At 46.5% G+C, this 25256-nt stretch overlaps 3 protein-coding genes across 6 annotated transcripts in view; 2 read left to right on the forward strand and 1 right to left on the reverse strand.

The window, feature by feature from the left end:
- The first annotated feature begins 1128 nt into the window (after positions 1 to 1128).
- On the forward strand, positions 1129 to 5841 carry gipc1 (GIPC PDZ domain containing family, member 1). The gene is made up of 7 exons (XM_086176068.1): positions 1129 to 1337; positions 1720 to 2275; positions 2365 to 2550; positions 2717 to 2897; positions 3665 to 3777; positions 3860 to 3941; positions 4030 to 5841. Exons 2-7 carry the CDS (start codon positions 1976 to 1978, stop codon positions 4179 to 4181), a joined length of 1014 nt encoding a protein of 337 aa, XP_086032194.1. The 5' UTR covers positions 1129 to 1337; positions 1720 to 1975; the 3' UTR covers positions 4182 to 5841.
- Positions 5842 to 5979: 138 nt separating this feature from the next.
- On the forward strand, positions 5980 to 10518 carry LOC147217250 (E3 ubiquitin-protein ligase TRIM39-like). Of its 2 annotated transcripts, none has more exons than XM_086176066.1 (6): positions 5980 to 6874; positions 7113 to 7208; positions 8536 to 8766; positions 8847 to 8869; positions 8955 to 9073; positions 9179 to 10518. In XM_086176066.1, exons 1-6 carry the CDS (start codon positions 6335 to 6337, stop codon positions 9736 to 9738), a joined length of 1569 nt encoding a protein of 522 aa, XP_086032192.1. In that variant the 5' UTR covers positions 5980 to 6334; the 3' UTR covers positions 9739 to 10518. The 2 variants fall into 2 exon arrangements, with proteins under 2 accessions (XP_086032192.1, XP_086032193.1); XM_086176067.1 differs by having other exon boundaries at positions 6739 to 6874; positions 8508 to 8766.
- Positions 10519 to 12362: 1844 nt separating this feature from the next.
- The window catches only part of kcnt2b (potassium sodium-activated channel subfamily T member 2b), a 40086-nt gene continuing 27192 nt past the window's right edge, over positions 12363 to 25256 (reverse strand). The window contains exons 15-30 of one of the 3 annotated variants that reach the window (XM_086175735.1): positions 24384 to 24492; positions 24143 to 24199; positions 22889 to 23041; positions 22554 to 22807; positions 21855 to 22179; positions 21671 to 21776; positions 21413 to 21585; positions 20936 to 21007; positions 20677 to 20811; positions 20469 to 20580; positions 19503 to 19601; positions 19330 to 19413; positions 19124 to 19252; positions 17485 to 17830; positions 17219 to 17303; positions 12363 to 13830 (exon numbers count right to left, since the gene is read on the reverse strand). In XM_086175735.1, the coding sequence (XP_086031861.1) occupies positions 13713 to 13830; positions 17219 to 17303; positions 17485 to 17830; positions 19124 to 19252; positions 19330 to 19413; positions 19503 to 19601; positions 20469 to 20580; positions 20677 to 20811; positions 20936 to 21007; positions 21413 to 21585; positions 21671 to 21776; positions 21855 to 22179; positions 22554 to 22807; positions 22889 to 23041; positions 24143 to 24199; positions 24384 to 24492 (2357 nt within the window). In that variant the 3' untranslated portion in view covers positions 12363 to 13712. Of the gene's footprint in view, positions 13831 to 17218; positions 17304 to 17484; positions 17831 to 19123; positions 19253 to 19329; positions 19414 to 19502; positions 19605 to 20468; positions 20581 to 20676; positions 20812 to 20935; positions 21008 to 21412; positions 21586 to 21670; positions 21777 to 21854; positions 22180 to 22553; positions 22808 to 22888; positions 23042 to 24142; positions 24200 to 24383; positions 24493 to 25256 lie in introns of all 3 variants that reach the window. The other 2 variants (XM_086175734.1, XM_086175736.1) reach the window with 2 other exon arrangements.

Consider the following 25256-nt stretch of genomic DNA (forward strand, 5'->3'; position numbering starts at 1 on the left):
TTCATTTGGCATTTTATTGACCATAATATTAACTGAGGGGAAAAAAAAGGTGCCAATGTATTACATCATTACGAGTATTATCCCACGTGGATTTTTACGTCATGGTTAATTCAAACATAAAGATCATTTATGAAGCAATCAACTAAGAATGATTATATATAATGTCAACTAATCATTTTTATAAACATTTTGAGCCAGAACTTCTCCCAAAAATATGGAAAGCTTGGCAGAGCTTACCCAAACACCTTCCTCTGGAAATCCCTGGGTTTCCACAGATTCAGCAGAGGCTGGAGACATGCAGGCAGATCTCTGAAATATTGTAAACTAATTTTCAACTGCATTAGAAAGAGACTTATTGCGTCGGATCTTATTGCAGTGCTGTCCAGCAAACTATTTGTTTAATACCTTTATTTGTGCTAGAAAATAACCACCCAACACTGACATCTCACAAAGATGAACTGTTTCCATCTGGTGGTCAAAATGCGTAACGACATCTTCGTTTTGCAGATGTAAAACGGGAGTACGCTCCCACTAGAGCGATTTAGAAACAAATTCAAGATGAATAGAGAATGTCAGGAGTTCATTCATTAGATGTAAAATAAATGTTTTTTTTTTCCCAAATGAAGAATAAATAAAAGAAATAGCCGTGCTCTTTTCCACTGACAGCCCCGGAGAGAAAACTATATCCTTCAGAAGATCTGTGAGTCAACAACTTACCGTCGCCAAAGGAAAGTTACGTTCGCACTGCAATATTTCGATCCATAACAACAGACGAAATTATAGGTTTGTGGCAGAACAACTCTCAATTTAAACCTTTCAAAAGTTAGCGGTAAACAGGAAACAGCGTCCGTGAATGCATCCCTGCTCTGTCACATCTTAGCGACATTGCACTCGTCAAAAAAGTTTTCCAAAGTGTTGGAGATAGCAGCTAAAAATTAAGTATAAATTATTGCTGATTTCACATTGTTAATGTAATACAGTGCAGTCGAAAAGTTATATTTTTCGCCATCTCGGTCTGGGTTGTAGTCACTTTCACCATTTTCTATTCGCGGTGTGACTGCTTAAGTGAAAGCTTTTGAAACTTAGATTTACGAGGATAATTGAAGGCATCACCGTTCCACCCCTGCTGGGTTGGACAAGACATAGCGCTAATCTAAACAGCGGCATAGCGACACACTCATCCGGCTAGACTGCCTCTACTGCCCGCTGGGGTTGATTTAGTCGGCGGACTAAGGCACATTTGAAAATAGCAAGCGCGTCGTAACATATCGGGCAAGTCTCAGTATCACAAAAAGCAACAAGGAAGAGCTAACGACTTGGTTGAAACTCCTGCTTTGGTGAGAATGACTGGCCTGCCGTGTTTACTCCCCTCAAACGCTAGTTAGCAATTAGTCATACAAGCTAACTGACATTAGCCCAGAAATACTAGCTCTCTAATGTATTGCTTTATCAATACCTTTGGCTTATAGCGGCGAAATGTTAAGCTAACTGTTACCTTGCAGTTGTCAGAGGTTTTTGTATGAAGACGTCGGTAGAAAACGAGTCTTAGAGTTAGCAGCTAAAATTAGCTTCAACGTTGACAAGGCTACAACGTGAAACGATAAAGAAAAGCTCCAGGCTACTTGTTGTCGTTCCAAGTCTTAAAGTGTATAGTATGATTGTGATGTTTATAATAGAGATTTTTGAAGGGCTAAGTACTGTTTGTCTCCTGTTTTATAGCACCCTCCCCCCCCGAACCCCAATGGACATGACAGCTATGTGAGCTGCTCTGATGTGTGGATTTGTAAATTCGCACAGTGCCTGGATAAGACCGCTTTTCAAGCTCATCTCGTGGATCACGTTATTGTTGTGACGTGAAGATCAACCAAACTTGCAGCCGATTCCAACGAAAAGGTTTATGTTGGCCTTGACCGAGTCATAACTTCAAGGCAGCTTCCACTCCCTGCATCCCCTTGGCTCGCCTTGCAGGACTACTATGCCTCTGGGTTTGGGAAGAAGGAAGAAGGCATCCCCTTTAGTCGAGAATGAGGAAGCTGAGCCCATCCGGGCAGGTCTCAATCTGCCGGGTATGGATGGCCTAGATGGAGGTGTCACCGGGCTGGGAGACGGTGCCACCTCTGAAGGTCTGCCTCCTCCACCCAGCAGCATGCGACCTCGTCTCATCTTCCACACTCAGCTCGCCCACGGCAGCCCGACAGGCCGTATCGAGGGGTTCAGTAATGTGCGGGAGCTCTACGCCAAAATTGGCGAGGCGTTTGGGATACCTCCTGCAGAGGTGAGGGGACCTGCAGTTTGTAAGCTCAAAAGCAGTTGTTGCTTCATTTCGCAAGCAGAAAAGTGTTTAGTTTTTTCATCTTTCTGCAGGTTATGTTTTGCACACTTAACACTCACAAGGTGGACATGGATAAGCTGTTAGGGGGACAGATTGGGCTGGAGGACTTTATTTTTGCCCACATCAAAGGCCAGCGAAAGGAAATAGAAGTGTTCAAAGGGGAGGATGCACTTGGGCTGACGATTACCGATAATGGAGCTGGATACGCTTTCATCAAGGTGTGTAATCTTTATATGGCTGACACGATTGATCTGCTCTTGACGAGACAGATGAGACAGGAGTGTTTTACAGAGCTCGCAATGTGAAATTGAAATGGCACGGTAGAGGCGTAGCAGCCGCCTCGGCAATGGAGCATGTCACTCATAAGAGTTTTGTTGCTTTCAGAGAATCAGAGAGGGGAGCATCATTCACCAAATCCAGGTCATCAATGTAGGAGACATGATCGAGTCGATCAATGGCCATCGGCTCATCGGCTGTCGACACTATGAGGTGGCCAAGATGCTTAAGGAGCTGCCTAAAGGGAAGGACTTCACCATAAAGCTCGTGGAACCTCTCAAAGCCTTTGGTACGTGTCTGTGAAAGAACAGCTGATGTGAAATAGATAGTTTATGATGACTTTCCCTTTACAGTCCAACATCTTTGCATCTATGCTGCTTTTTTTCTTGTGCACTCCCTGACTATCCCAACAGTCACACAGATATGAAATGCTATAGTTAACTAAGGATGCCACAAATCTGTTACTTACCCTTCACGTGTCAGGATTTTTGACTGTGGCTGCTGCATTCATTATTGATCCAATTGATTGTTCTGCAATCAGTCAACCAGCACTTTTTGGTTGCATTTACATATTTACTTATGTTTACATCACTGTCATGGGGCCATTTTCTTTTCTCTTAATGTTTTTACTAATTTGTGGATATTTTTTCATGGGCTGTTGCATGATTTCACTCTGCAGATCTTTGCACGACTTCTTTCAGACATGAATGTTGACAAAAAGCCTTTATTTATTTATTCATAATTTTATATATTTAAAATAAATAGATAAAAACAAAGCAAACAAACATTCATATCCCAAATAAAGATGGAAGCTTTGGCATGAGAACAAGATCATCATCACTAAATGACAGTGAAACAGTGAGTTTAATTCAAAGTATTTTGACTGTTTTAGCCATGTTAAGTTTTTATAGATGGCTATGTCAAACTCTGCAACAGTTTAAAATCTGATAGTTGTGCAGTGACAAAGTAATTTTTGGAAGTTTACTGAAAAACATGACTTGGAGAGCTGTCGGATGTTACGAAACATTAAGGGAGTAGCCGTTTAAATGTGTGCAGACATGATCAGCCAGCGCTCTGGAGGTTCCAGGTCTGCGTCTGGGATACAGCTCGGAACAGGCAGGGGCACTTTGAGGCTGCGCTCTAAAGGACCGGCCACGGTGGAGGAACTGGTGAGTCTGTTTACTGTACTTGTGGATTTAAAGGCTATTTGTTTTTTTCCCTCAATGTGTTTGTTTTTTTCCTTTTTCGCAGCCCTCCGCATTTGAGGAAAAGGCAATTGAGAAAGTGGATGACCTTCTCGAAAGCTACATGGGCATCAGAGACAGTGAGCTGGGTGAGTGTGTCTGCGTGTGTCTCCTGGCTCTACTGCTGCCTTCATTAGAAGTTCATCAGATTGTCTACATGTTTCTCTCTTCCCTTAGCGGCTACCATGGTGGAGTTGGGAAAAGACAAAAAGAACCCGGACGAGTTTGCAGAAGCTCTGGATGAAACCCTGGGAGACTTTGCCTTCCCAGACGAATTTGTTTTTGACGTTTGGGGAGCAATCGGCGATGCTAAGGTTGGGCGGGTGTAACCACAGCAGCTAAGCAGAAAAATACCTGTGTGTGTGTCACCCAGAACATTCAGCACTACTAGGAAACACTACACTACTGTCATAAGTTAGTTTTTATTCTAGTGTATACATTTATTATGTTTCAGTTTAGTTTTGGGAGACTGCCTAGAAAACGAGGATATTGCCAGTTTTTGGGAGAGGAACTTAACCAAGATGAATTCCCAAGTGCTTTTAAGTGTCTTCCGGTGTTTCCTAGAAACTACAAGCACGCAGATGATTCATTCCCTGTGACCCTGCATGTCCGTATTGTTGCCGGCTGTGAAAGAAGGCGAGGGCAGGTCTCCAATGAGGGATTACTGAAGGACAACGCAATGTAGATCTTCGATACTTGGCATTACTATGAAGAAAAAAAATCCACCTCGCGCTGCGCTGCACTGTGCTTTTAAACCGAGAACTGAAGTGGAAAGAGGCTGAATTGCATCACAGTGAGCAGGAACTGCATGGGACAGTTCAGCCTGAGCCTCCCCTGTTGTCTTGAACTACTTATTGTTACTGCTCAGTTTTTACACGCATGTGCTGTTACATTTTTTTTAATCTTCAAGACAAATTCTGCTGTTTCTTTCTTTTTTTAAGGTCAAAATTGGGGTTGGAAAGGAGTAATAGTAAAATGTAGCTCACTGACTTAAAAGGAAAAGAAGAATTTGTGGTGTTTGTTTGCTGTTATTGAACCTATTCCTTGCTGCAATGAAGGGGACTGAGCAGCTGCACATTCCAGTTTTACTTTATTCAGTGTTAAAGAAAGTCAGTGTTAATTTTACTTTTATCAAAGGTCATTGTTGCCATGGAACGAGAAGAATGAAGGAATGTGGTCTGTGCCGATTTCATTTTCTTTAATGCTAGTATTTTTCTTTTTTTTTTTTTTTTTACTGCAAAGTGATGTGTGTTCTTATTTCGAAGCAAGGTCTGTGAAAGAGTCAATCGTGTTGGAAGTTCTGTTTTGAAGCAGTGTGACGATGATAGCCAGATGTGTTCTAAACAAAAAAGAAGCAGTCTGATACAAACATTTCTTCATTTGCCATTTTACTCAGTTTCATCCTGGTGCATGCAGGCCCAAACATTCTGTCTGGCCTGATCGATAACCAAACTACTTCCATCTCATGTTACTGTGTATTCTTTTGTCTATTCAAAAGAAGATGAAAACCGCTGACTTTCCACAAAGCGCCAACTACTCAGTTGAGACGGGCGTCTTAGAAGAAATCCATAGGTGTTAACCTTCTTAGTATATCCAAAGATGAAGCTATTTTGTTGTAAGATGAATTACTGGTTCATTCCACCAAGTTAATGGATATCTACGTGATATGTAATGAACAATGAGAAGAACACGTTATTTTGATGGCTTTGTATTACACTGTTAATGTGCAATTATAATGCAGTTATAACATCACTGTGGAATTTTTTTACCCCTCACCCCCCCCATACCTCCAAGTAACAAAGTGTTCTGTTGTCTCGAACCCGGTTTACCATACAGACATCACTTTGGTGAAGTGTTTATTTGGATCAGAGTAGCTGCTGTGGGTGGATACACCCAGCACTTGAGGGATGCTTCCCGACGTTTATGGTCGGTACAAGTGTTTGTGTTTCTCCTTCCTTTTGTCTCTGCTAAAATATAAATGACATTTAACTCTGCAGTGAAATCTGTCAGCAGGGCACCAGAGGTAACAATCTACCTCGGTGAGCTGGATCAATGCCGGTCAGGCGCAACCGAGGTCGAAGTGACCCGTTTGGGTCGGGGTCTGCCCTACATCTGATATTTGCAAATACAAAGAAATTCAAATCGCTGTTTATCGAGCAACCCTTTTTTTCCGGGTTTAGCGATCCGGCAAGCAGGGATCGTCCCCTTTTCCTCAGTCCCGATGTGTCTGGCAGCTGAGGGGTGGTGACATGTCCTTTATTTACCAGAAGGGAAGTAAACCAGTTTTTCAAGTCCCTGTTGATCTATAACCCCGGTTGCACGTTAACTGGCCAAATTTCTCTGTGGACTCGCGCTGGAATCTTGTCTTCCTCCTTCACAAAGGGAGAGCCACCTCGAAGCGTCACTTCTAGTAATAGGGCGGCAATTTCGGTAGCAAATAACCCCGGCTTTCAAAGCAGCCTCCTGCCATCAGGAACTCGCCATGGCGTTGCGCCCACGTGCTTCCTCCCAGCCTGGGAAACTGTCTTTCTTACAGAGCCCCAAGGTAACGGCAGCTCTCCGACCGCGTGCCGCTTCCTCCAGGTCAGGCTCCATGCTGGAAGAGGAGCTGTCGTGCCCGATCTGCTGCGAGATCTTCAAGGACCCGGTGGTGCTCAAGTGCAGCCACAGCTTCTGCCGAGCCTGTTTGCAGCAGTTCTGGAACAAGAAGAAGGCCCGCCGCGAGTGTCCGGTGTGCCGCAGGAAGTGCTCCCTCACCGAGCCCACGGTCAGCTTGGCTCTGAAGAACGTGGCAGACACCTTCCTGCGGGAGCAGGAGCTGAAGACGTCCGCGGTCGGAGCTGGAGCGGCGGGGACCCAGGATCAGGTTGGAATACTTGAGGAGAAGTGCAACACCCACGGGGAAGTTCTGAAACTCTTCTGTCTGGACGACTTCGAAGTCCTGTGCTGTGTGTGTCACACGTCCAAGAACCACCAGGGACACCAAGTGTGTCCCTTAGAAGAAGGAGCCCAGGATCTGAAGGTACTGCACTCCTGTTCCTGTTTTGGTTAAAAACTTTTCCATAACTTTGGAAAAAAAATGATAATGATAAATGATAAGCTACAATATAAAAATAAGTAGTAATTTACTTTTAGAATTAGCACCACTAGTGACTATAAGAAGTATTAATTTTTGGAGTCACGCAATATCAGACAATCAAATCCCTCAAAATGGTCTTTAGTTCACTGATCAGGTGTTCTCCATCCTCCACCCCCTCCAGGCAGAGCTGAAGCAGGAGCTGATTCCTCTTAAGAAGAACTTGCGTCGCCTGTATGAAGCCAAGCAGGAGTGTGATGACACAACTGTGCACATCAAGGTATAAATAAACACACGCTTGTCCTCGAAAACAGGAGAAGGACCTGCATCGCTGGTGCGTAAACGTGCCGACTAAATTCCACTCTGTTTACGTTCAACGGCGAAGGTCCCCAGTTGACGCTTTATTGGGAGAGCACTCAAGAAGACTTGAAATTTGACACAGTTCCATTATTTTAGAAAGAGTTATTTATATGTCAAGGTTTATTTTGAGGAGATAGCAGGCAGATGGATGCTGGTGCATAAATTAAATTAAGGTTGTATTATGACATAACACAGTTGATATATTCAGGCGGGGCCATCTTAAATTGAATTACCATCCCTGATGGAAAAGGACAATATTGTCACAACCACTACCGCTCTGTGCCAAACAAGCAGATGCGTTCATAATAAATCCGCGGTTAATGCAATTCTGTAGCACAGCAGCCATGCCCTGCAACATCCAAAGGGCCAAAACATGTCAAAGCTAAACTGAAAATAATTTAACACATTAAATAAACCCGTGAAAGGTGAGCAGAGATGAAAAACCGCCTTTCCCCGCCTTTTGCCGCAGATTTTTTTTCCTGGCATTCTTTCTAAAGGTGGGCAGCATTCTAGCTGAAAGCAGCTCAGCTACTTTGAGTCAGTCCAGTTGGTTTATTAGCAATCCTGAGAGATCCACAGGCGTCGTACCCGTCTGGCAGATCAGTCCTCCTCAGCATAGTCAGCGATCTCACTCATTTTAGTGGTTCATGTGCAACCATTTATATTTTGGATGTTCTGGATTCCCAAGACGGACTGTCTGGGGAGCTTACGTTTCCTCTTTTGCGTGTTTCTGCTGATTGGTCCTAATAATCCCTGATATGTGGGTGTGTTTGTGTGAACAAACTTTATTTTTTCTTAGTTCTCTGACTCAGCGTGACTTCTATGCCTTGCATAATTAAAAAGAGTAGCTTGAAAACCACCCAAACTAATAAAACCAAGAAATGTATGCAGTTTCAGATGCACCTTACTCGTACCTCGATGTGGTAGTGAACCTGTTTGCAAGGTAGCTCGTGTCTTGTGTAAATCAGCAGTGATCGACCAACATACAACTATGGATCTCCTGGTTTCCGTAGATCATCTGGTGACGTCGCGTTTCCGATCAGTGACGATTCGGCATCGTGAGAATCTGGTTTCGAGTCCCATGTCTGCTGGTTTCAGATCTGAGTCAGTGGATGACACCTGGTCATCTAACTCGAGTTAACTATTTATCGACAAACGCGTCGGTGCTCACCGGGGGAAGCTGTAATGATTGTCCCGGGATCTCATGTTTGGTTTCCAGCGATGTTTCAATCCTCTGTACCGCTCAGAGTCAGACCCAGGCCACGGAGAAGCAGATCAGAGAGGAGTTTGAGCAGCTCCACGAGTTCCTGAAGAAGGAGGAGAGCACCCGGCTGGCCGACCTCCGGCAAGAGGACGAGGAGAAGAAAGAGCTGGTGAAAAAGAAGTCCGATAGCATCACCAGGGACATCCTCACCTTCTCTCACGCCGTCATCGCCATCGAGAATGAGATCGCGTCCAGCGACGGTCAATTCCTTCGGGTGTGTTCCAACGTCTTTCTGCGTTTGTCCGTCTTTGCAGAAACATAAAGTAATGCTTTTTTTCCTTTTTTTGATCTCAGAATTACACCAACACCAAGAAGAGGTAAGGGTGTCTCTGGAACACCTCATCGGTAGATCCAAGTCATTGGGCTTAATGTTGCCAAAACCTCTGTGGATTCTCTCTCCAGAGCTCAGATCCCGCAAAAGGATCCAGGAAAAGTGTCTGACGCTCTCGTCGATGTTGCCAAGCATGTCAGCTCCCTCAAGTACCATGTTTGGGAGAAGATGGTGGAGCTGGTTCAGTACAGTAAGTCCCCATGTGACTCAGTATTTCTTATCATTTTGTGACCTATCTCAGTCAAATTATTCAGGCAAATATTTTTGCCTAACCGAAGTGTATCGGATGTTTTAGCCCCCATCACCCTGGACCCCAACACTGCGTACTCGTGGCTGTCCATCTCCAAGGACCTGACGAGCGTGGCCAACAGCGGATCCCTGCAGAAGCTTCCGGACAATCCCGAACGTTTCGGACAGTTCGTCTTCGTGCTCGGCTCCGAGGGCTTTACGTCGGGCCGCCACGCCTGGGAGGTAGACGTGGGCGATAAGGTGGACTGGATGCTCGGAGTGGTCAGGGAGTCCATCGACAGAAAAGGCCGAATATCGGGCTGCCCGGAGGGCGGCTTTTGGATGATATCGCACTATGAGGGGGAATACTCGGCCATGACCAGGCCCAGCACCAGGCTGCAGGTGCAGGGGGAGCTGACCAGAGTTCGGGTGCAGCTGGACTACGAGTCCGGAGAGGTGGCCTTTTCCAACCCCATCAGCATGGTGCCGATTTACACCTTCAATGACTTCTTTACCGACAAGCTGTATCCCTTCTTCTGCCCCGGGGCGAACATCCAGGGGAACAACCCAAAGCCGCTCAAGATTTGCCCCGTCAAGGTCGCTGTGTGGAACAGTGCCTCGTGGTGATTGGACCCTCAGCTCACCGGCCGAGGACAGGATTGTTTAGCGAATTTAACTCACGCCGGAGTGTTTATCAGATAATTTCAAGGAAAATGGCATGAAGCGGTGACAAGAGATTGCATTTCATTTATTTCATTCAGTCGTAGTAGTCCTTTCACCCTACCAGGGGATGGAATCGCCCTTATAATCCAGGGAGGCTCCGTTTCTGCCGGCCCTCGTGCATATTAACATTTGCTTGGTGGTCAGAATCGCATGGGTGATATAAAGGCTCCCGCGAGAGCTCAGACGCCCTCATTCTCGGGTTTAGATGTCAGCTTTACAGGCCCTTAAGCTCAGATAATTATCATGTTGGTTTTTTTTCCTCAAAGTAAAACACGCTTTTTTGAACTGATAAGTCAGTTCAAAAAAACTGTATGAAAAAGAAACGGCACACAGAATACAAATAGTAGAATATGACAATTCAATGGTGCGTCGTGTCTACTTTGACATGAAGAGTCTTATATTGTTTGAGTAGACTGTTGCTCCAGGATGCAAAGGAGAAGAAGGTGCAGGTGCTATGACCGCGACGCTTGGTTTTCCTCCTGCTTCAAATGTACGACCACATGACGGTGTGTCGGTTACATCGCCGTGTATCAAGTGCATGTGCAGAAAATTCAAAATTCTCAATTTTTCTGTTTTATCCTTTCAGTGCATCCGCCTGCAGAATTGCTTGTGTCCATGCCTGTACTGTGTGGGTTTGCTGTGTAATAGTGTATCTCTGTGTCTTAAATCTACATATTCCAATAATAAATTGTTAATCTGATTCATTTTTTTCTTTATTGGAAGTTCAATCAATGTAAGGCACGTGGAAGAGACGGTAAGAGGAAGTGTAACATTGAGCGGCAGCATCCCGTCATGTAGTTCTGTAGTTGTTACACAGAGAAATTATGTAATTTCATTTAAATACGTTTCTTCTTTGGCCGCCCCATGCAGGCTCTCTGAACATACGGACCAGGACAGGAAGCTAGCTGACGCACCGATTCCCCGGCCATGTCCTTGCGCGACCAGCCAGGATGCGGCACTGAAAACAGGATCCTGTCCTTCCTCACGCGCTGTCCGCATATTCATGCTCGCCTGAGAAGACGAAAGAGGGACGACGATAACTAATGCATCAGTGAAGGTGACAGTTGGACACTCCTCCCCCGCTGAATGGTCAATGAGGTCACGGCATCAACAGGTGGCCACTTACCTCGCTCATGCGGCCGCAGTTGGCCGGGATGTAAGAAATGTGACAGTTTCCAAATGTTGAATGCGAGCCCAAGACCGAGGAGATGTTAATGAGTGCCGCTTTGCTGCAGGACGTCCTTCACAGCTGCACGCAGGCGAGGCGGGAGCTCGTGAAAAATGATGATCAGCAGGGGGTGTGGTTGAGGTTGATGAGGTTCTCGGTAAGAGACTTCAAGTCACTGGAATCATTTTTGTTCATTGATGATGAAAAATGACCAATATCTAATTATTCTTTGGTGACGTTGACAGGCCCAATGGCATTGGCGTAGCAGGTATTCCGCATGTCCTCCGAACTGGCATCCGGCCCTGGCCGGGAACCCAGCTTTGGTCACCAGCAGGTTGAGACCATCCATATCCACCTGGGCGCCAACCAGACGCAAGGACTCCTTAATGCTTCAAAGGTCAGTGACGTCTGACAGTTGGGGCCAGAAAATGAAATATCAGTGGAAGCCAGTAGCAGAAGCCCGATAAATCAGATACTTGGGGACGTTTAATATCTAGGCCAGTGAACTTGTGAGTATGATGTTGTGACAGATGGTTGTATCTAATATGTTAAAGGCTCATGCCAAGAGAGTACATCGGGGTGCTTCTTTGCCTGTGTTTTTAAAGTCTGTAAACAAAAAAAAAAAAATCAATTTCGCCTGCTTTTTTTAAAGAGTAAACAAAGTTTTAGTAATGAGACGCTCAAAAGGTCACCTCGGTTCCTGGTACATTTAGGTCCCTGTAGCTTCCTCTCTTGACGTGTAGCCTTCTATCATTTTATTCACTGTCTCCAGACCCCTCTTGAGCTCCTGTGAGGAGAACATATAGCATCCATATGTGTTCCATCCTCTGTCTGAACCTCTCCCAGTCATCCTCTGTTGGCACGTCATGTTTAGCCTGCCTTGCCAAACCCACTCAATTGGCTGCAGTGCAACCCCTGTCCCCGTGTGGAAAAATAATGGGGCGGAAGACTGGAGCTCTCATTGAGAAAAAAAAATTGAAATTTCAGTAACGGTTGTAAAATCAAATCGTTTCTACCTTGGGCCACAAAAGAAAAATCCAGTGACACGCTAACACACATGATTAGGTGAGGATAGATGCCGCCCACCGGTGTCTCTTGCATTGTCTGTCCAGGATAATACATGTAGTATTGAAATGCCTGCGGCCCTCACAATAGATGAGTCACACACCATGCAAAGAATTCAAGGAATTAACCAACAGCATGAGCTTAGGGACGCCACACTGAAGGCCTGAAATGATTTAGCAGCAACCACTGTGGCGGCTGCATGGTTTTTAAATCCTAAAATCTATACATGGCGCAGAGGAGATACGGTGCATCGGCATAGATTGACACCAGAGCCACAAAGAAAGGCAACGACACGCTACATTAACTGACTTTTAATATGTACATGTTATCAGCTTTTATAATGGCACTGAAACTACGGCGGTGGTGTTGGCATGGGCGGCGCATAGCAGCCGCGCCTTTTCTCCATGAAGTGATCCAACGGGAGAAGCTCAAAAATCCCAAACAAGGGGAAAAATTTCCATCCTCACGACTAGGTGACTCCGGCGGTATCGTCAAAGAGCAGAAGCATCATGAGATACCTTAGAATACTCTATTTAAAACACGTGATCTTACCCTACTGGCCGTATTTCACCGGTGGGAGATTTGACATCATAACCAAAAATGTGCCGATTGATTTGGATTTGATTAGCAAATTAACGTGTCACTTGTGGAATGGATATTTCTCGCTGTGTGCAGTACAAGCAGATCGGAACACTGAGCCGTGCCCACGTACGCTCTTAAAATGAATCCATTATGAGCTTGACAAAAATAGCACTTATTGGAGTCCTATTTGAGTTGGATGCCATTAAACAACAGCACGTTCCCATTGTTTTTTCGTCCACCCCCCCTTCATCTCCAACATGCATGTCTGCAGAAGCAAGCCGATGGGTGGGAGGCTCTGACTGACTGACTGATTGAAGCAGAGAAAAACATACAGGCAGGAAAACAGGCCACATGACCGGTGACATGTTTCTGTGTGGCGCCGCAGGTTTTTTTTAAAATATCCACTACTGAAACTGGTGCTCTTTGGATTCCTTCGCTGCTGGTGAGATTGGATGAATGCGTGCATCTGAGGGTGTCTGCGACAGGTGAGTGTTTTCCGAAAAGGGGCTTGCAATGACAGGCGAACAAACGCACACAACGGATGGATAAAAACATACTTGGCGCGTGCACCGTGGCGTCCGTGTCGGATAACGTTGAACGACATTGAGTGTGACGAACTCACTGACGACACAGAGTAGGACGCAAAAAAATACACCCCTTTCGTTTGGCGGCCGGCGCTTTGCTTTCGCCGTCCGGGTAACAGTGGCAGTGTCTCGCTCTTGATCCGTAAGCATGGTAACGCCTTCGTCCACACATACATTCACGCATACTTAACACACACGCCGCACGTACATGATGCAGAACTGAACATGCATGTTCACAAATATAAATACAGTTTTTCATTAAATGCACTTCTGTGTCCCCAGCGCTCTACTTTGAAAATGGAAAGGTGCATAAATAAAACATTCCCATCGTTATAGAAAAGGTCCATGCATGTCCAGCATCGCTCGGTTCACCCAGATGGAACGTCGGGACGCATGAGGCCATTTGGCTGAATCGCCATCCATCTCACAGTTTCTTCATTTCTGAGACAGTAAATGTGTATCGTTGTTTTTCCCGTCCCTCACAGATGGGTGCTGTCCTGGGTATCAAACCTATGGCTCTCTGTGAGCCCGGCGCTGCATTTCCTGTTGCTCCCTTGATTGGGTACCAGAGAGAGGGGGTCTGGTCTGATCAGGTACCTGCAATGGGGAAGAGATTAGTAATTTATACCTCAAGAAAGATCCATTTAAGCTTTGTGGAGCTCATCGTCACAGCAACACAGTGTCACGTACTGAATATCTTATTTACTGTATTTTGCGGACTATAAGGCGCGCTGCATTATAAGCCGCAATGTCAATGAACAGTTCTATTTTCATACATAAGGTGCACGCGTATAAGGAGCCTGATAAAACATACGGTATATAAAGCGAAACAAAGAAGTCACTTAAGCCTAACTTTATTCAATTCATTCCGTCGTTCAATAACCCGCTGTTGAATTTCGTCCATCTCGCTTTGTTCCATCGGAAACTCTTCTTTACGTGGCGCAGTTCATCTGCTTGATTCCTCCGCTTCCGTACGATTGATTCATTAATGCTGAATTCTTTCGTGGCCGCTCTATTCCAATGATCAACTACGTGACTCATCGCCTTGAGCTTGAATGCCCCTTCATAAGCATGTCATTTTTGGTGGTCCTCATACACACAAATGTACAGTCATATTATGTTGAAGCACAGTACGTTCCGAAATTACAAAAAGTGGCGAAGGTACGCATACTACGTACTGTTCTCTGGTTTATCATTGCCAGCGATAGCGGACACCTGAAGTTAGCGTGAGGTCGGAACAACTTTGTATTCCAGCACTACATCATTAGATATCTGACGTTGCCACCCATAATCAACCAAGGACCGACTTTAATACGACGTCGCCGTGTCAGGTCGGAACGGTCCGACAATCAATCAAGCGGAGCGGCTTTGTCGTTTACCAAAGTCGTACTGAAACATTTTGACTGATTTTTGAGCCACGGTGCCACATAAGATTAGTTTGAGGTCGGTAAGCACAACAAGAATTCATACATAAGGCGCACAGATGATATTTGAGAACGTTTAAGAATTTTAAGTGCCTCCTATAGTACGAAAAATACAGTATCTCTTGTGAGGAACATTCATAATCCATTAAAATGTGCATTTATCGTTCGCTAATCCAATTGCTAGCACACAGCAGGTTCTCTTAAAAACCTCAAGGTGATGAATAAGGAGAGGAGGTGTAGAGGTGGCCCTTTGTCTGAAGCAAACAAAAGATTTCAGCTGCATTGTCTTTGTGCGTACGGAAACGGACACAAAAATCGATATCGTGGAATTCACTCGGTAGTTCTTCCCGTGTCTGAGACAGGCTCGGTGATGGTCGATGTCTTTCAGCAGTATCGATATGGTCAGGGTACCGTATTTTCCGCACTATGAGGCGCACGTAAAAGCCTTTAATTCTCAAAAACCGACAGTGCGCCTTGTAATCTGATGCGCCCTATATATGGATCAATATTGGTTAATTATTGCTACCGTAGTCAGGGGCGGCGCAAATACAGGTAAGAGCTACCAGTATGTACGGTACCGTATTGCATTGTTTTGGGAGTGAACGGAGTTGTCAGAACGTTGGTTTGTGTTCTATTAATGAAGTTTGACTGACTTATCTGACTGTTTTGTTGACATACCCTTTAGCGCAGCTTCATCTAGTGGATGCATAACGCAACCCGGCCACTACAGTAGTTTCTATTCTATGCGCCTTATAATCTGATGCGCCTTATAGTGCGAAAAATACGGTAATCAAGGTTTACAAGTCTTTAGCTCTAGTCTTCCTTCAAGAAAAGAGATTATCTAACTTCACTCTAGGACAAGTCTGAGACTATTTTAATCCATTTCTGAAAAAGCCACTTCACTAAGTTCTGGCTTGGAGTGTGATTTAGCTCGAGGTATGGTTTAGTCCTTGAACTTGAATCGCTTAGCTGATATTTGTAAACTACACGTATCATTTTGTTCTTCCAGAGATTAAAAGCAACTGACGGCGTAATCGGGCAAAAGGTCAAGATGGTCACAGAAGACCTCTGTAAGCTCATGGCTGCGACCCGTTGGCTTCATGACCGGGATCAGATCATTGAAGCTTATCTGGAACGGGTCACGTGAGGTCACGTTTATGCAACTTTACGGTTTCAGCCTGATGAACGTAAGCAGGCGTGAAGGAAGCTAACACAAGAAAAGCATTGGTGTCGGGGGAACGCGGCATATTCCCCTAACGCCAAGAGATGCTTAAGGCCTCTGGGATTATCCTCTCCGTTGTGCAGTGAATTTTCACTCAGGGCCGCTCAAGTTTAGTTGCTGCTGCTGTGGTTGTTGTTGCAGACTACCATAGACTGTATCTCCCTGACAGCAATGGCAGAGAAAGTCAAATGAAGGCTGATTTTCATAAAGATGAGAAAAGTGTAGCCAAGAAAAAAAGCCATTAAATTTAGATGCATTGCTTTTCTGTAGGGAGCGGCTGACAGTTTAGACTCAACATGGAGGAAGATGACATACCAACTAGATACTAATCATTGATCTAGTCATTATCTAGGCTGCTTATCCTGCACACAGGGTCACGGGGGTGGCGGCCGGAGCCTATCCCAGCTGTTTCTGGATGAGAGGTGGAGTTCAGGCAAACGTCCACCCTCGCACAAGTCCTATAGAGACCTACAACCATTCACCCTGTCACACACTCAGATATACAGCCATTTTCTCTCTTACAATGATTCACAGGTCATATAGATAAGCAATAGTCACTCTTTCATTCACGTCATATAGGCATTAAGATAAAGAAATCCTAATGAATAGTAGGAGAAACTGTATTTTTATGTGTGTGCATGGTGGGTGTATAGTGGTTTGTTATTTTGTAATGAGCTGTTAGGGGTTGACAAGCACAGGCACTCGAAATGTAAGAAAATAGCAACGTGAGGTGAATTCGTGCGCAACAATCAGTGTCTGCCGGTCATGTGTCACATTTCCTCGACAGAAAGAGTTTCCCTTGTTCGGATGGTGCTTGAGAGGTCAGCCCAGAAAGACCGTAGTTAGTGCAGCTGCACAAACAGTCAACCGGCACGGCTGAAAATGGAAAAATATAGTACATTATTAAACTTCTGGCGATTCACTGAAAAGTGCTTGCTCTTAAAAGCCTTTATTGCGCACAGACCAGACAGAGTGAGGAACATTAACTATCAATGTGCAGTCTGAGGTGAATTAAAAAAAAAAAAAAAAAAAACCCATACACTGAATTTGCCCTTTTGTCAAGTAAAGGTAGAAAAATCCTGAACTATTAAAATGTGTGTAAGTGGTAGCTTTCAGACGAGGGTAAAAAAGAAATACCGGTCTTTAAGATTGTCAGAACCTTTTTAGTAATTTGTTGTCACTTTGACATTTTAATTGGGTCTCTCAGTCCACGTGCACTCGGACAGGTGCTATTCCGGGGACAGAAGCTAAGATCGAGACCATCATTTTTGTCGAAGGGTCTGAATCCTCCGCTCGATTTTTAAAGAGCTTTTAATCACGGTGCCGCTCGGATACTCACACCACGTCGTGCAGCTCCAGCCTGGTGTCTGGGGAAGGGTTGATGAGGATGTACGACAGTCTGTTCCCCGGATCTGTCATCCCGTCTGATACAGGAAAACAAGGGGCGTGAAGAAGGACATGAAATAGACACAGGATATGGAGCAGCCTCTGCGCTCAGAATAGAGGTGAAGTCGGAGTGAGTCACGGGGCAGGCCGACAAACGCAGATGAAGGGACAATACGGTGGATCTGCCTTTTGATATCAGGGGTGTGTTTTCATACTCACTGAATCCCGTGGGAGAAAGGCCCAAGTGTTTCATCCTCGTTCGCACCAGGGCGTTGAGTTCCTGCCTCTCCGAGCGTCTGAACAGGGTCAGCCTCTGCTGGCTGATCCTCTCGGCCGCGCTGCCGGCGCCGCCCTTGGCCCCGCTGGAGCTCCGGCCCCCCTTCCGGCTGAGCCGCCGCGCCCACTGCATGCTCTTCCTCCGGAGCAGCGGGTGGTCCGAAGAGTGGGAGGAGGTCGAGATGGGCTCGGAGGAGGTAGAGTTGCGGTGAGCGCCGGTCCGGGACAGCAGGGGCTCCCTGGGCTCTCTGGTGTCCTCGTAGTCTTCGACCGTGATGGACACCTGGGACTGACAGATGCGACAGCATCCAGACAAACGCCTCATTTATTCATGCGACTTCCTCGGAGAACCAGCCGGGGTTTCTCAACTGATAATTCGAGACGGAACCGGTCTCAAACTCGGAGAGGACGAGGAGCGCGTTAAAAACCGAAGACTCGAACGTCGCAATATTGCGTTTGCTCTCTTTGCACGCCGCGAGATTGCAAAAGCGACTAAACCGAATTGCCCGTCTTTACATCAGTGTGAGGATATTGTGCCCTTTCGGGGCGGTCGGCAGAAGTGCAAGAGTCTGAGCTTTGCACATTTAAAGATGCCCTTTAGAAAAGTGGCTTTTCCAATAACTGCACGGCTTGAAACACCATAACATCTCCCGGTGCTTCTTTCTTATGAAGGCCTGCATATTCAAAAATAGGAAATATTTTTTCATATGAGAAGCCATATTTGTGCAAATGGGCCAGGATTGGCAGAAAAAACTCTGCAGTTGCAGTAACTTGCCAATTTTTATGGCTAAAGACAAAACACTCGTACAAATGTGTAATGCAACAATTCCTCAACTCGGGATTATTTCCTTTTTTAGTCATATACTCATATACTTGCAGCAGTGCATTTTTTTAAACAAACAATGCATTAATAAATTTCGTAGCCTGCCAGAGGACTTAATTACTGGCATGAAATGAAAACGAAAAAATGATAAATATCCCCGTGCTCCATAATAAGTGAAAATATACCGCAACTTCCAACACAGAATTGTGGATTTTTGCGTTCTGATCCTTGAGATAGACGGTTCGCTGACACTCGCGGAGATTCACGTGCACACACTTCCTCTCAACGTCAATTCTATACAATCTTGCACGTTTTGCGATACGGCTGGAACCCGATCGCTGTTCTTCCTTGACCGTCACCGGAGCTTCCTGCTGCTCCCATAACTTTTAATATCAACTGATAAATTCGCTTCATAGTCACCCACTTGATATTGATATTCCATTTCAGAATTAAGTGATCCAGAATGTTCACCCGCCCGTCCATGCTAGATGATGAATTATTGATGATATCATAAGCGTCCCTCTCGTGCCTTAATGGAATCTGGCTAACACTGGCGAGGGTTGATTTAAAACCCTGCTAAAGGCTCCACAAAGACAGGATCTTTGTGAATTTTACACACGTTTGCGGTGTCTCATATTAAATTCTCTTTTGGCGTCATGGCGGCAGGGACTGCGGTGATCCGGATCTGTCCGGCAACATGGAGAAGTTCCTCAGAACTCAACAGCGCGCACAGCAGCAGCAGCGGCGGCGGCGACTGACCTCTGACACCGGCAGCTTGTGGGCCTCGGTGCGATAGATGCCGATGGGAATGTCTCCCGTGGAGGAGCAAAGCTTCTGGTAGAGTCTACCGTAGTTTCTTATCCACAAGTCCTCCTCCGTGATTTTCATCTGGGAAGCAAAAGGCGCGGTGAGAAGCTTTGCGATGAGATGAACGAATTCCGTCCGATCGCGTTGTTGCTACTTACGGCGCAGAGGAAACCCGAGCCGGGCATGGAGTCCAGACCCAGCAGCAGCCTGGCGATGGAGATCATGTAGTCCTTTACAAATGACTGGCGGGGGAAGAACGCAAACACGTGTAAAAACACACAAGTTTGATTTGCCGTCTCGATATTCGGGGAGGAGAGTGTGTCGCGGCTACCTGGTACAGCAGTGTGTCCAGCATGCTGACGCTGAACACTTTCCCTGCGGCAAAGGGCAGGCGGAACATAAACACCAGGTTGGACCCTTTTTCCCTTTCCTTCTGCAGGTAACATATATTTACAGACACACACACACACACACACACACACACACACATGGACACACACCTTCTGATTACTCTGGTCCTCGATGAGGATTATGTTCAACGAGTGTATTCAATTTTGCTCAACTGTAAAGATCGTCATGGTCACCGGCAAAAGACAAGATTATTTCTTCACAGAGTTTTTCAATTCTTTCATTTATTCATGGTCGATGCTGCTCATCCCGCAGTTTGGGTCTTGGGGGGCAGAGGTGTGTGTGTGTGTGTGTGTGTGTTGAGAACATCCGAGCTGTCGCCAGTCGCCACGTATAGACACATACGACCATTCACTCGCTCAATTGCGCGTCAAATCGAGAAACACGCCGCCGTTCGCTCTCATTCACACATCTCAGCGTTCGGAATCGGACTCGGGAACTTCTTGCTTTTCGGCGGAAGCGCAACCCGCCGTCCAGTGATAAGGCCAACCGGCTTGGTATTAGTGGAATTAACATGCCGATTCATATGAAACTAGTTTATGGCAAATATGTGTTTGAGTGAAATGAAGCATTGAAAATAAATCTTTGAAACGCTTGTGGGAGAAATCATTAGCCTCTACACAGAGAATGACATTAACGGCTAAATAGAAAAAGCAGAGTTATGGCTGTCATCCCATTCAACCGCCCATTGATACCGTCAGCGTGAAGCTTTCATCCAAAATGGTAACTTTAGCGCCGGTTCAATGAATGTATTTCCAAGGCTATTTATCTGAAGGATGATGTTGATGAAAGTACCACTTTTTGTCATTACTTTTTTATCCGGTTTTTGATCTTCGGATTTTCAGTGATAGTCAGACAGATAGGAAAGAAAGGGATTGATCGTGTGTACCTTTTCCAGTTTTGACAGCGCCTGGGAATAGTGGTCTTTGACTTTGAACTGCATGAAACGCATGTTGGCCGGGTGTGTGAGCTCCGTGATGATGCTGAGCGCCGGAAACAGCCTGAACGGACAGAGACGGAACGGGTAGTAAAAAAAAAAAAAAGGAGAAAGAATCGGCAATGAGCGACGTCACAGAGAGCGTTTGAAGGAAGCCGACCTGAAAAGGGTCTGGACGTTGACGATGGTCTTTGCGTCCGCCATGTAGTCCTCCTCTGCTATCATGGAGCTCTCCTTGTCCACCACCACCATGGTGTCGGCAAAGGTCACCCCGCATCGGAGCAAACTGTCCAAACTGTCGGGAAAAAAAACGGAGAGGGATTCAGAGCCGGCCGAGTCGTCTGATTAAGACGGAGGAAGCGGCAAAGAAAATACAGATGAGGATGAATAATGAGATGTGCCCGAAGCTTCGGCCTTACTTGTCGATGGATCCCACTGTGTAGAAAACCATGGGGAACCAGCAGACGGCCTCCAGGAAATCGGCCTCGGGTCTGAACCAATCAAAATACAAATTGACTTGAGATTTTCTCTGGCTAACATCCCCGCAGTGACAGAACCCCCACCCTCCCGCCCCCCTTCCTCTGCCAGAGAAATACAACACAACCCGAGTGCCTTCATAGAAGGAAATAACAGCACCATCCAGGAACGACTTGGCATTTTATGGCTTTTTTTTTTTTTTTTTAGTATTTTTTTTATTGGTTCCCATTCTCGCGCTTGTGTATCAGCCACAAAACACTGATTGAAAGCGCTCAACGCTCCACAAATAACATCTACCGTAAATAGTTTGTGTTTTTCCTGTGGTTATTTTATTGTAACCGCCCCGCTAGATTTGGCCGTCGAACTCGCAGGGGAAACACGAGACCCGTCACAACGGATAACGTAGATGTTCTCCTCACACGCTCTCCAGCAGCAGAACGATGGGATTCAGCTCCTTCCTGGGCCGGTAGTAGGCCCGCAGAGGCACGATGAAGTTGTAGAGGCCGTTCCCCGCGCTCTCCGCCGACACGATAATCAGTTTGTTTTTGAAGCCGTACGAGCGAGCGTCCTCGAAGGGGATGTGGTGACAAGCCTGACGGGGGAGAGGATCGACCGTGAAGGACGCGGTCGGCGTTAAGGGGGAAATTCAAATACGGGCGGGTAAGTTTAACACCTACCTTGTCCATGCGAAGGCAGCAAAAAGGCATTTTTTCTTGCAGAAGGTGGCACAGCGCGGGGGAGCTGCCGATGTACGGAGAGTTCAGCGGGTATCCTTTCACCCACCTGAGGCGAACACTCACGGTTACCCTTCTGCTTCTGGTCAAAACCAGCCTTCGCGCGCTCGCCGTCTTCAATACGTACTCGCAGTGTCGTCCCCACCAGTGGGCGCTCTCGTCTTTATCGCCGTCCTCCTTGCTCTCCTCTCCGGCCTCGTCTTCGGATTGGTCTCCCAGCAGGTCAAAAGTGGGGTTGTTGACCCCGTCGACCAGCTCCAGGACGGGGGCGATGCTGTGCCGCCTCTCCTCTACCGAGTCCCCCATGGCGGGTAAGGACAGCGTGTTTACACCCCCCATCTCCGTTCTGGAGCTGCTTCTGCTGCCCCTCCCGCTGCTCATCCCCGTGCTGCCCGGGTCCTGGCCCTCGGGGCTGCTGTCGCTCGAATCCTGCAGGTCGATCGCCACCGTGCCTGAGACGTGAGCACATGGTCTGGCCTCGCATCACATCTCCGTACAGATCCCCGAGAACGCGCCCGCTTTGTGCAGTGGTCCGATCGTCGTCCACTAGATGGCGGTTTTGTAAAATCATACGATTTGACATTTCCGCTCGTTTGGCGGCCGCTCTTATCGAGGATGACTTTTAATCAGAGACATGTTAATTCCTCTGCGGGGGTATGATTTTGTTTTAATCGGCCAGATTGGTTCAAAAATACGAGAGCTACGTCAGCCTCGCTATCTAACGCCGGCAAATGACAGATTTACATGTTTGACCGAAGCCGAAATTGAAACTAGAAGGTCAGCGTGTAAAGGCGAGGGGCGTTCGCGCGGCGCTCGTCTCACTCACCCATGCTGGCGATAATACTGTGGACTGGCAGACGCGTCAGTCCGTGGTAAATTGTTTGGTGAACTCCCCTGGCGTTTCCTCCCGCGCTGCCCCAGGAGGGCTCCCTCTGGCCTCGGACAAACGCCGAGTTCTCCTCTTTGGAGATGTTGATGTAGAAGCACGTGTCGGAGGCTCCCATGATATGGCAGGGGCCGGGGTTGAGCAGGATGTTCGTGGTGTCCAGCCTGCGTACGCCGATCAAACACACTCCGTACCTGCGGCCACAGTGAGAAGCTCAGCTCCTGAACGCCGTACGCTTTGTGCTCGCGCCTCGCCTTCACTCGGGCATCTCTTACTTTTTGTGAGCGTGAAAAGAGGCGAAGGTGAAACTCTTGCCCTGGTATTCTCCAAAGAATTTACTTTCCTCCAGGCGGATGTGATGGACCTCGTTGGCGGAGCAGCGTCGGTAGGTGCGGTGCCATTGGTCCGCGGCGCAGGCGCCACCTTCCCTGAGGCAGAGAGCGAAGATTGATTGACCACGTGGGCGAAGATTGACCTTTAAGAAGATGTAAGGCGAGGCCTTCTGCTGCGCGCCGGGGCCACATCTGAGGCTTTTCCACTCAAGGTTGGAGAATTAATATCTTATATCTGTGCCGGGGCCGCTGATCAATACTTCAATCAGTTCACAGAGGCGGGCGAGGACAGCTGGCCTGGCCAAACAATGGACCTCACATGCTCCGCATTCACCGAGACAAGGGGACGAGTGTTTTCTCAGGGGTATACGGCTTAAGCTGCGGAGGCTATAGAGCGCTAACAGGAAGCAGGGCTGTGGGGGCTGTGTGAATGTGGGAGGCCTGCGACAAATACCTCCTTACATAAACAAGTGTTATTGCAAAATTGCAGTTTACCGAAACTAAGTCCGAAGCAGGTGGTCGGGGGGGGGGGAGTCGCCGCTACTTATCGTGGCTTCGAGACAACGTTGGCTCGTAAACATTAAAACATTCGCCGAGGATTCATTTATTCTTCCATAGAAAGTCACTCGTATCTTTTTGCATGCATTCAAGGAAGTTGACATTTAACTGTTTCCGCTTAAGAACGACAACAAAAAGAACAAAACAAATGTAATGTACCTTTTTTTTTTTCCCCCAAGGTATGAGCGTGAATATGTGTGTTTGCCTGCCTTCCTTTGTGTGTGTGTGTGTGCGTGTGCGTGCATCCTCCCTTCTGTTAATTAACTACAACATGGAGGTTATGTTTCCAATGCCATATGTTTGCTGATCACAATCATTGCAAAAGAAACAACCGTGCTGATTTTCATTGTGTGGTGGGTTGGGGAACGGAGAACATCTCAGCGAGGATTTGTTCAATTTGTTTCTCAGGACGGCGCTCGTGGCTTCAAGATGGTTACGAGAGACACTGAAAAGAGGATCGGTCACATTTAGTGTTTACCTTTTACGCTTGTTTGTTCAAAAGATGCGTTAAGATTACGTACGGGTCTAATCACTGTTTCCAGATGTTTTTTTTTTCTCCCATCCCACCAATTGCGACCCTGTGAGCCGTGGCGCAAGTGCTCCACATAGTTACTGGATGCGAATATAGAAAAGAATCACCTGTTGAGGGCCTGAAAGGCTCCAACACGTTGCTTGAAGGCCTCCTGGGGTGCAGTTCTAAAAAAAAACACAGGATGCCCCTATCTAGCCAGCTCTTTCTGTATGTTGTCATCAAAGAAATGCTCACTGTAATTTTCTCCGTGTTTGAAAGGCGAGCCAGCCAGACTGCGCTGAGAACGGCTGAGCAGAGACGGGCTTAAAGTGAAAAATAAAAATAAAATAAAAAAACAAGTGAACTCACTGTCCTCTGGAGGAGTGAATCAATAGAGTGATGAGTGTTGAGGTACCAGGACACACGCAGTTTAAAGCAAGCATGGCGTACTTAAATTCTTCTTCGCACACCACATGATCTGCAGGGGTGAAAAAAAACAAGGGACGCGGGTCAGCAAACCGAACGAGAACACTTTCCGACATGGGAGTTTAAACCGAAAGGAGAAAAAAGGCGAAGAAACTGGAGCTCACGGTAAAGTCGCAGTAAATCGCATTAGAACCTGCACACATAGGATGTAAGCGCACGGTATCGCAGGAAGCTAAATGTTTGTGGAGATAACTGAGCCGCACGTCATGGTTCGAGCGGAAAAGTCGGAGGATCGCCAGAGCAAACGTGGTCCTTCATCTGGGGATTATGCACATTTCGTGGCAGCCAGTTCGATAGCATTGAGGGGGCCAAAGCCAGACCGAAAAAGAAAAAAAAAAAAATCTCCATTCCTTGAGGAGATGTTAGTCAGAAATCGCACATTTATCACTCGTCCAATTTAGCAAAGCGGTTTGGAGATTTGCAGTTGCTTTACTATAGAGACGTGTTTTTTTAAAAAAAAAAAGAGGAAAACCAAAACAAAACAGGATGCTCCTCTCCCAACCAAACTTCCTCTAAATCCCTCCCGGAGATCTGAGGTGTTCCCGGGCCAGATGAGATACGTTACTCTGTCCAGTGTCTCCAGGGTGCGCCCTGCAGCCTCCTGGGACCGATGCAAAGCGCGAAAATAGAATTTTATTGTTGTGTTTCGAGGGGGTTGATGAGACGGGGTGCTTTGATACCTCACTGAGGACATTTCTTCTGTCCTGCAGTTGTACAGAGAACAAAAATAGATGCCGCACGCGAAAAGCAAGCGAT

Source organism: Fistularia commersonii, chromosome 28 (assembly GCF_037954325.1).
Source record: "Fistularia commersonii isolate RoL2024-O1a breed Wild chromosome 28, RoL_Fcom_v1.0, whole genome shotgun sequence".
Taxonomy (NCBI): Eukaryota; Metazoa; Chordata; class Actinopteri; order Syngnathiformes; family Fistulariidae; genus Fistularia; species Fistularia commersonii.

Coding starts and splice junctions, on each gene's coding strand:
- gipc1 (XM_086176068.1), top strand. CDS start 1,976: ATGCCTCTGGGTTTGGGAAGAAGGAAGAAGGCATCCCCTTTAGTCGAG. Junction 2,276..2,364: donor TTGGGATACCTCCTGCAGAG/GTGAGGGGACCT, acceptor ATCTTTCTGCAG/GTTATGTTTTGCACACTTAA. Junction 3,942..4,029: donor CATCAGAGACAGTGAGCTGG/GTGAGTGTGTCT, acceptor CTCTTCCCTTAG/CGGCTACCATGGTGGAGTTG.
- LOC147217250 (XM_086176066.1), top strand. CDS start 6,335: ATGGCGTTGCGCCCACGTGCTTCCTCCCAGCCTGGGAAACTGTCTTTC. Junction 7,209..8,535: donor ACACAACTGTGCACATCAAG/GTATAAATAAAC, acceptor TGTACCGCTCAG/AGTCAGACCCAGGCCACGGA. Junction 8,767..8,846: donor GCGACGGTCAATTCCTTCGG/GTGTGTTCCAAC, acceptor TTTTGATCTCAG/AATTACACCAACACCAAGAA.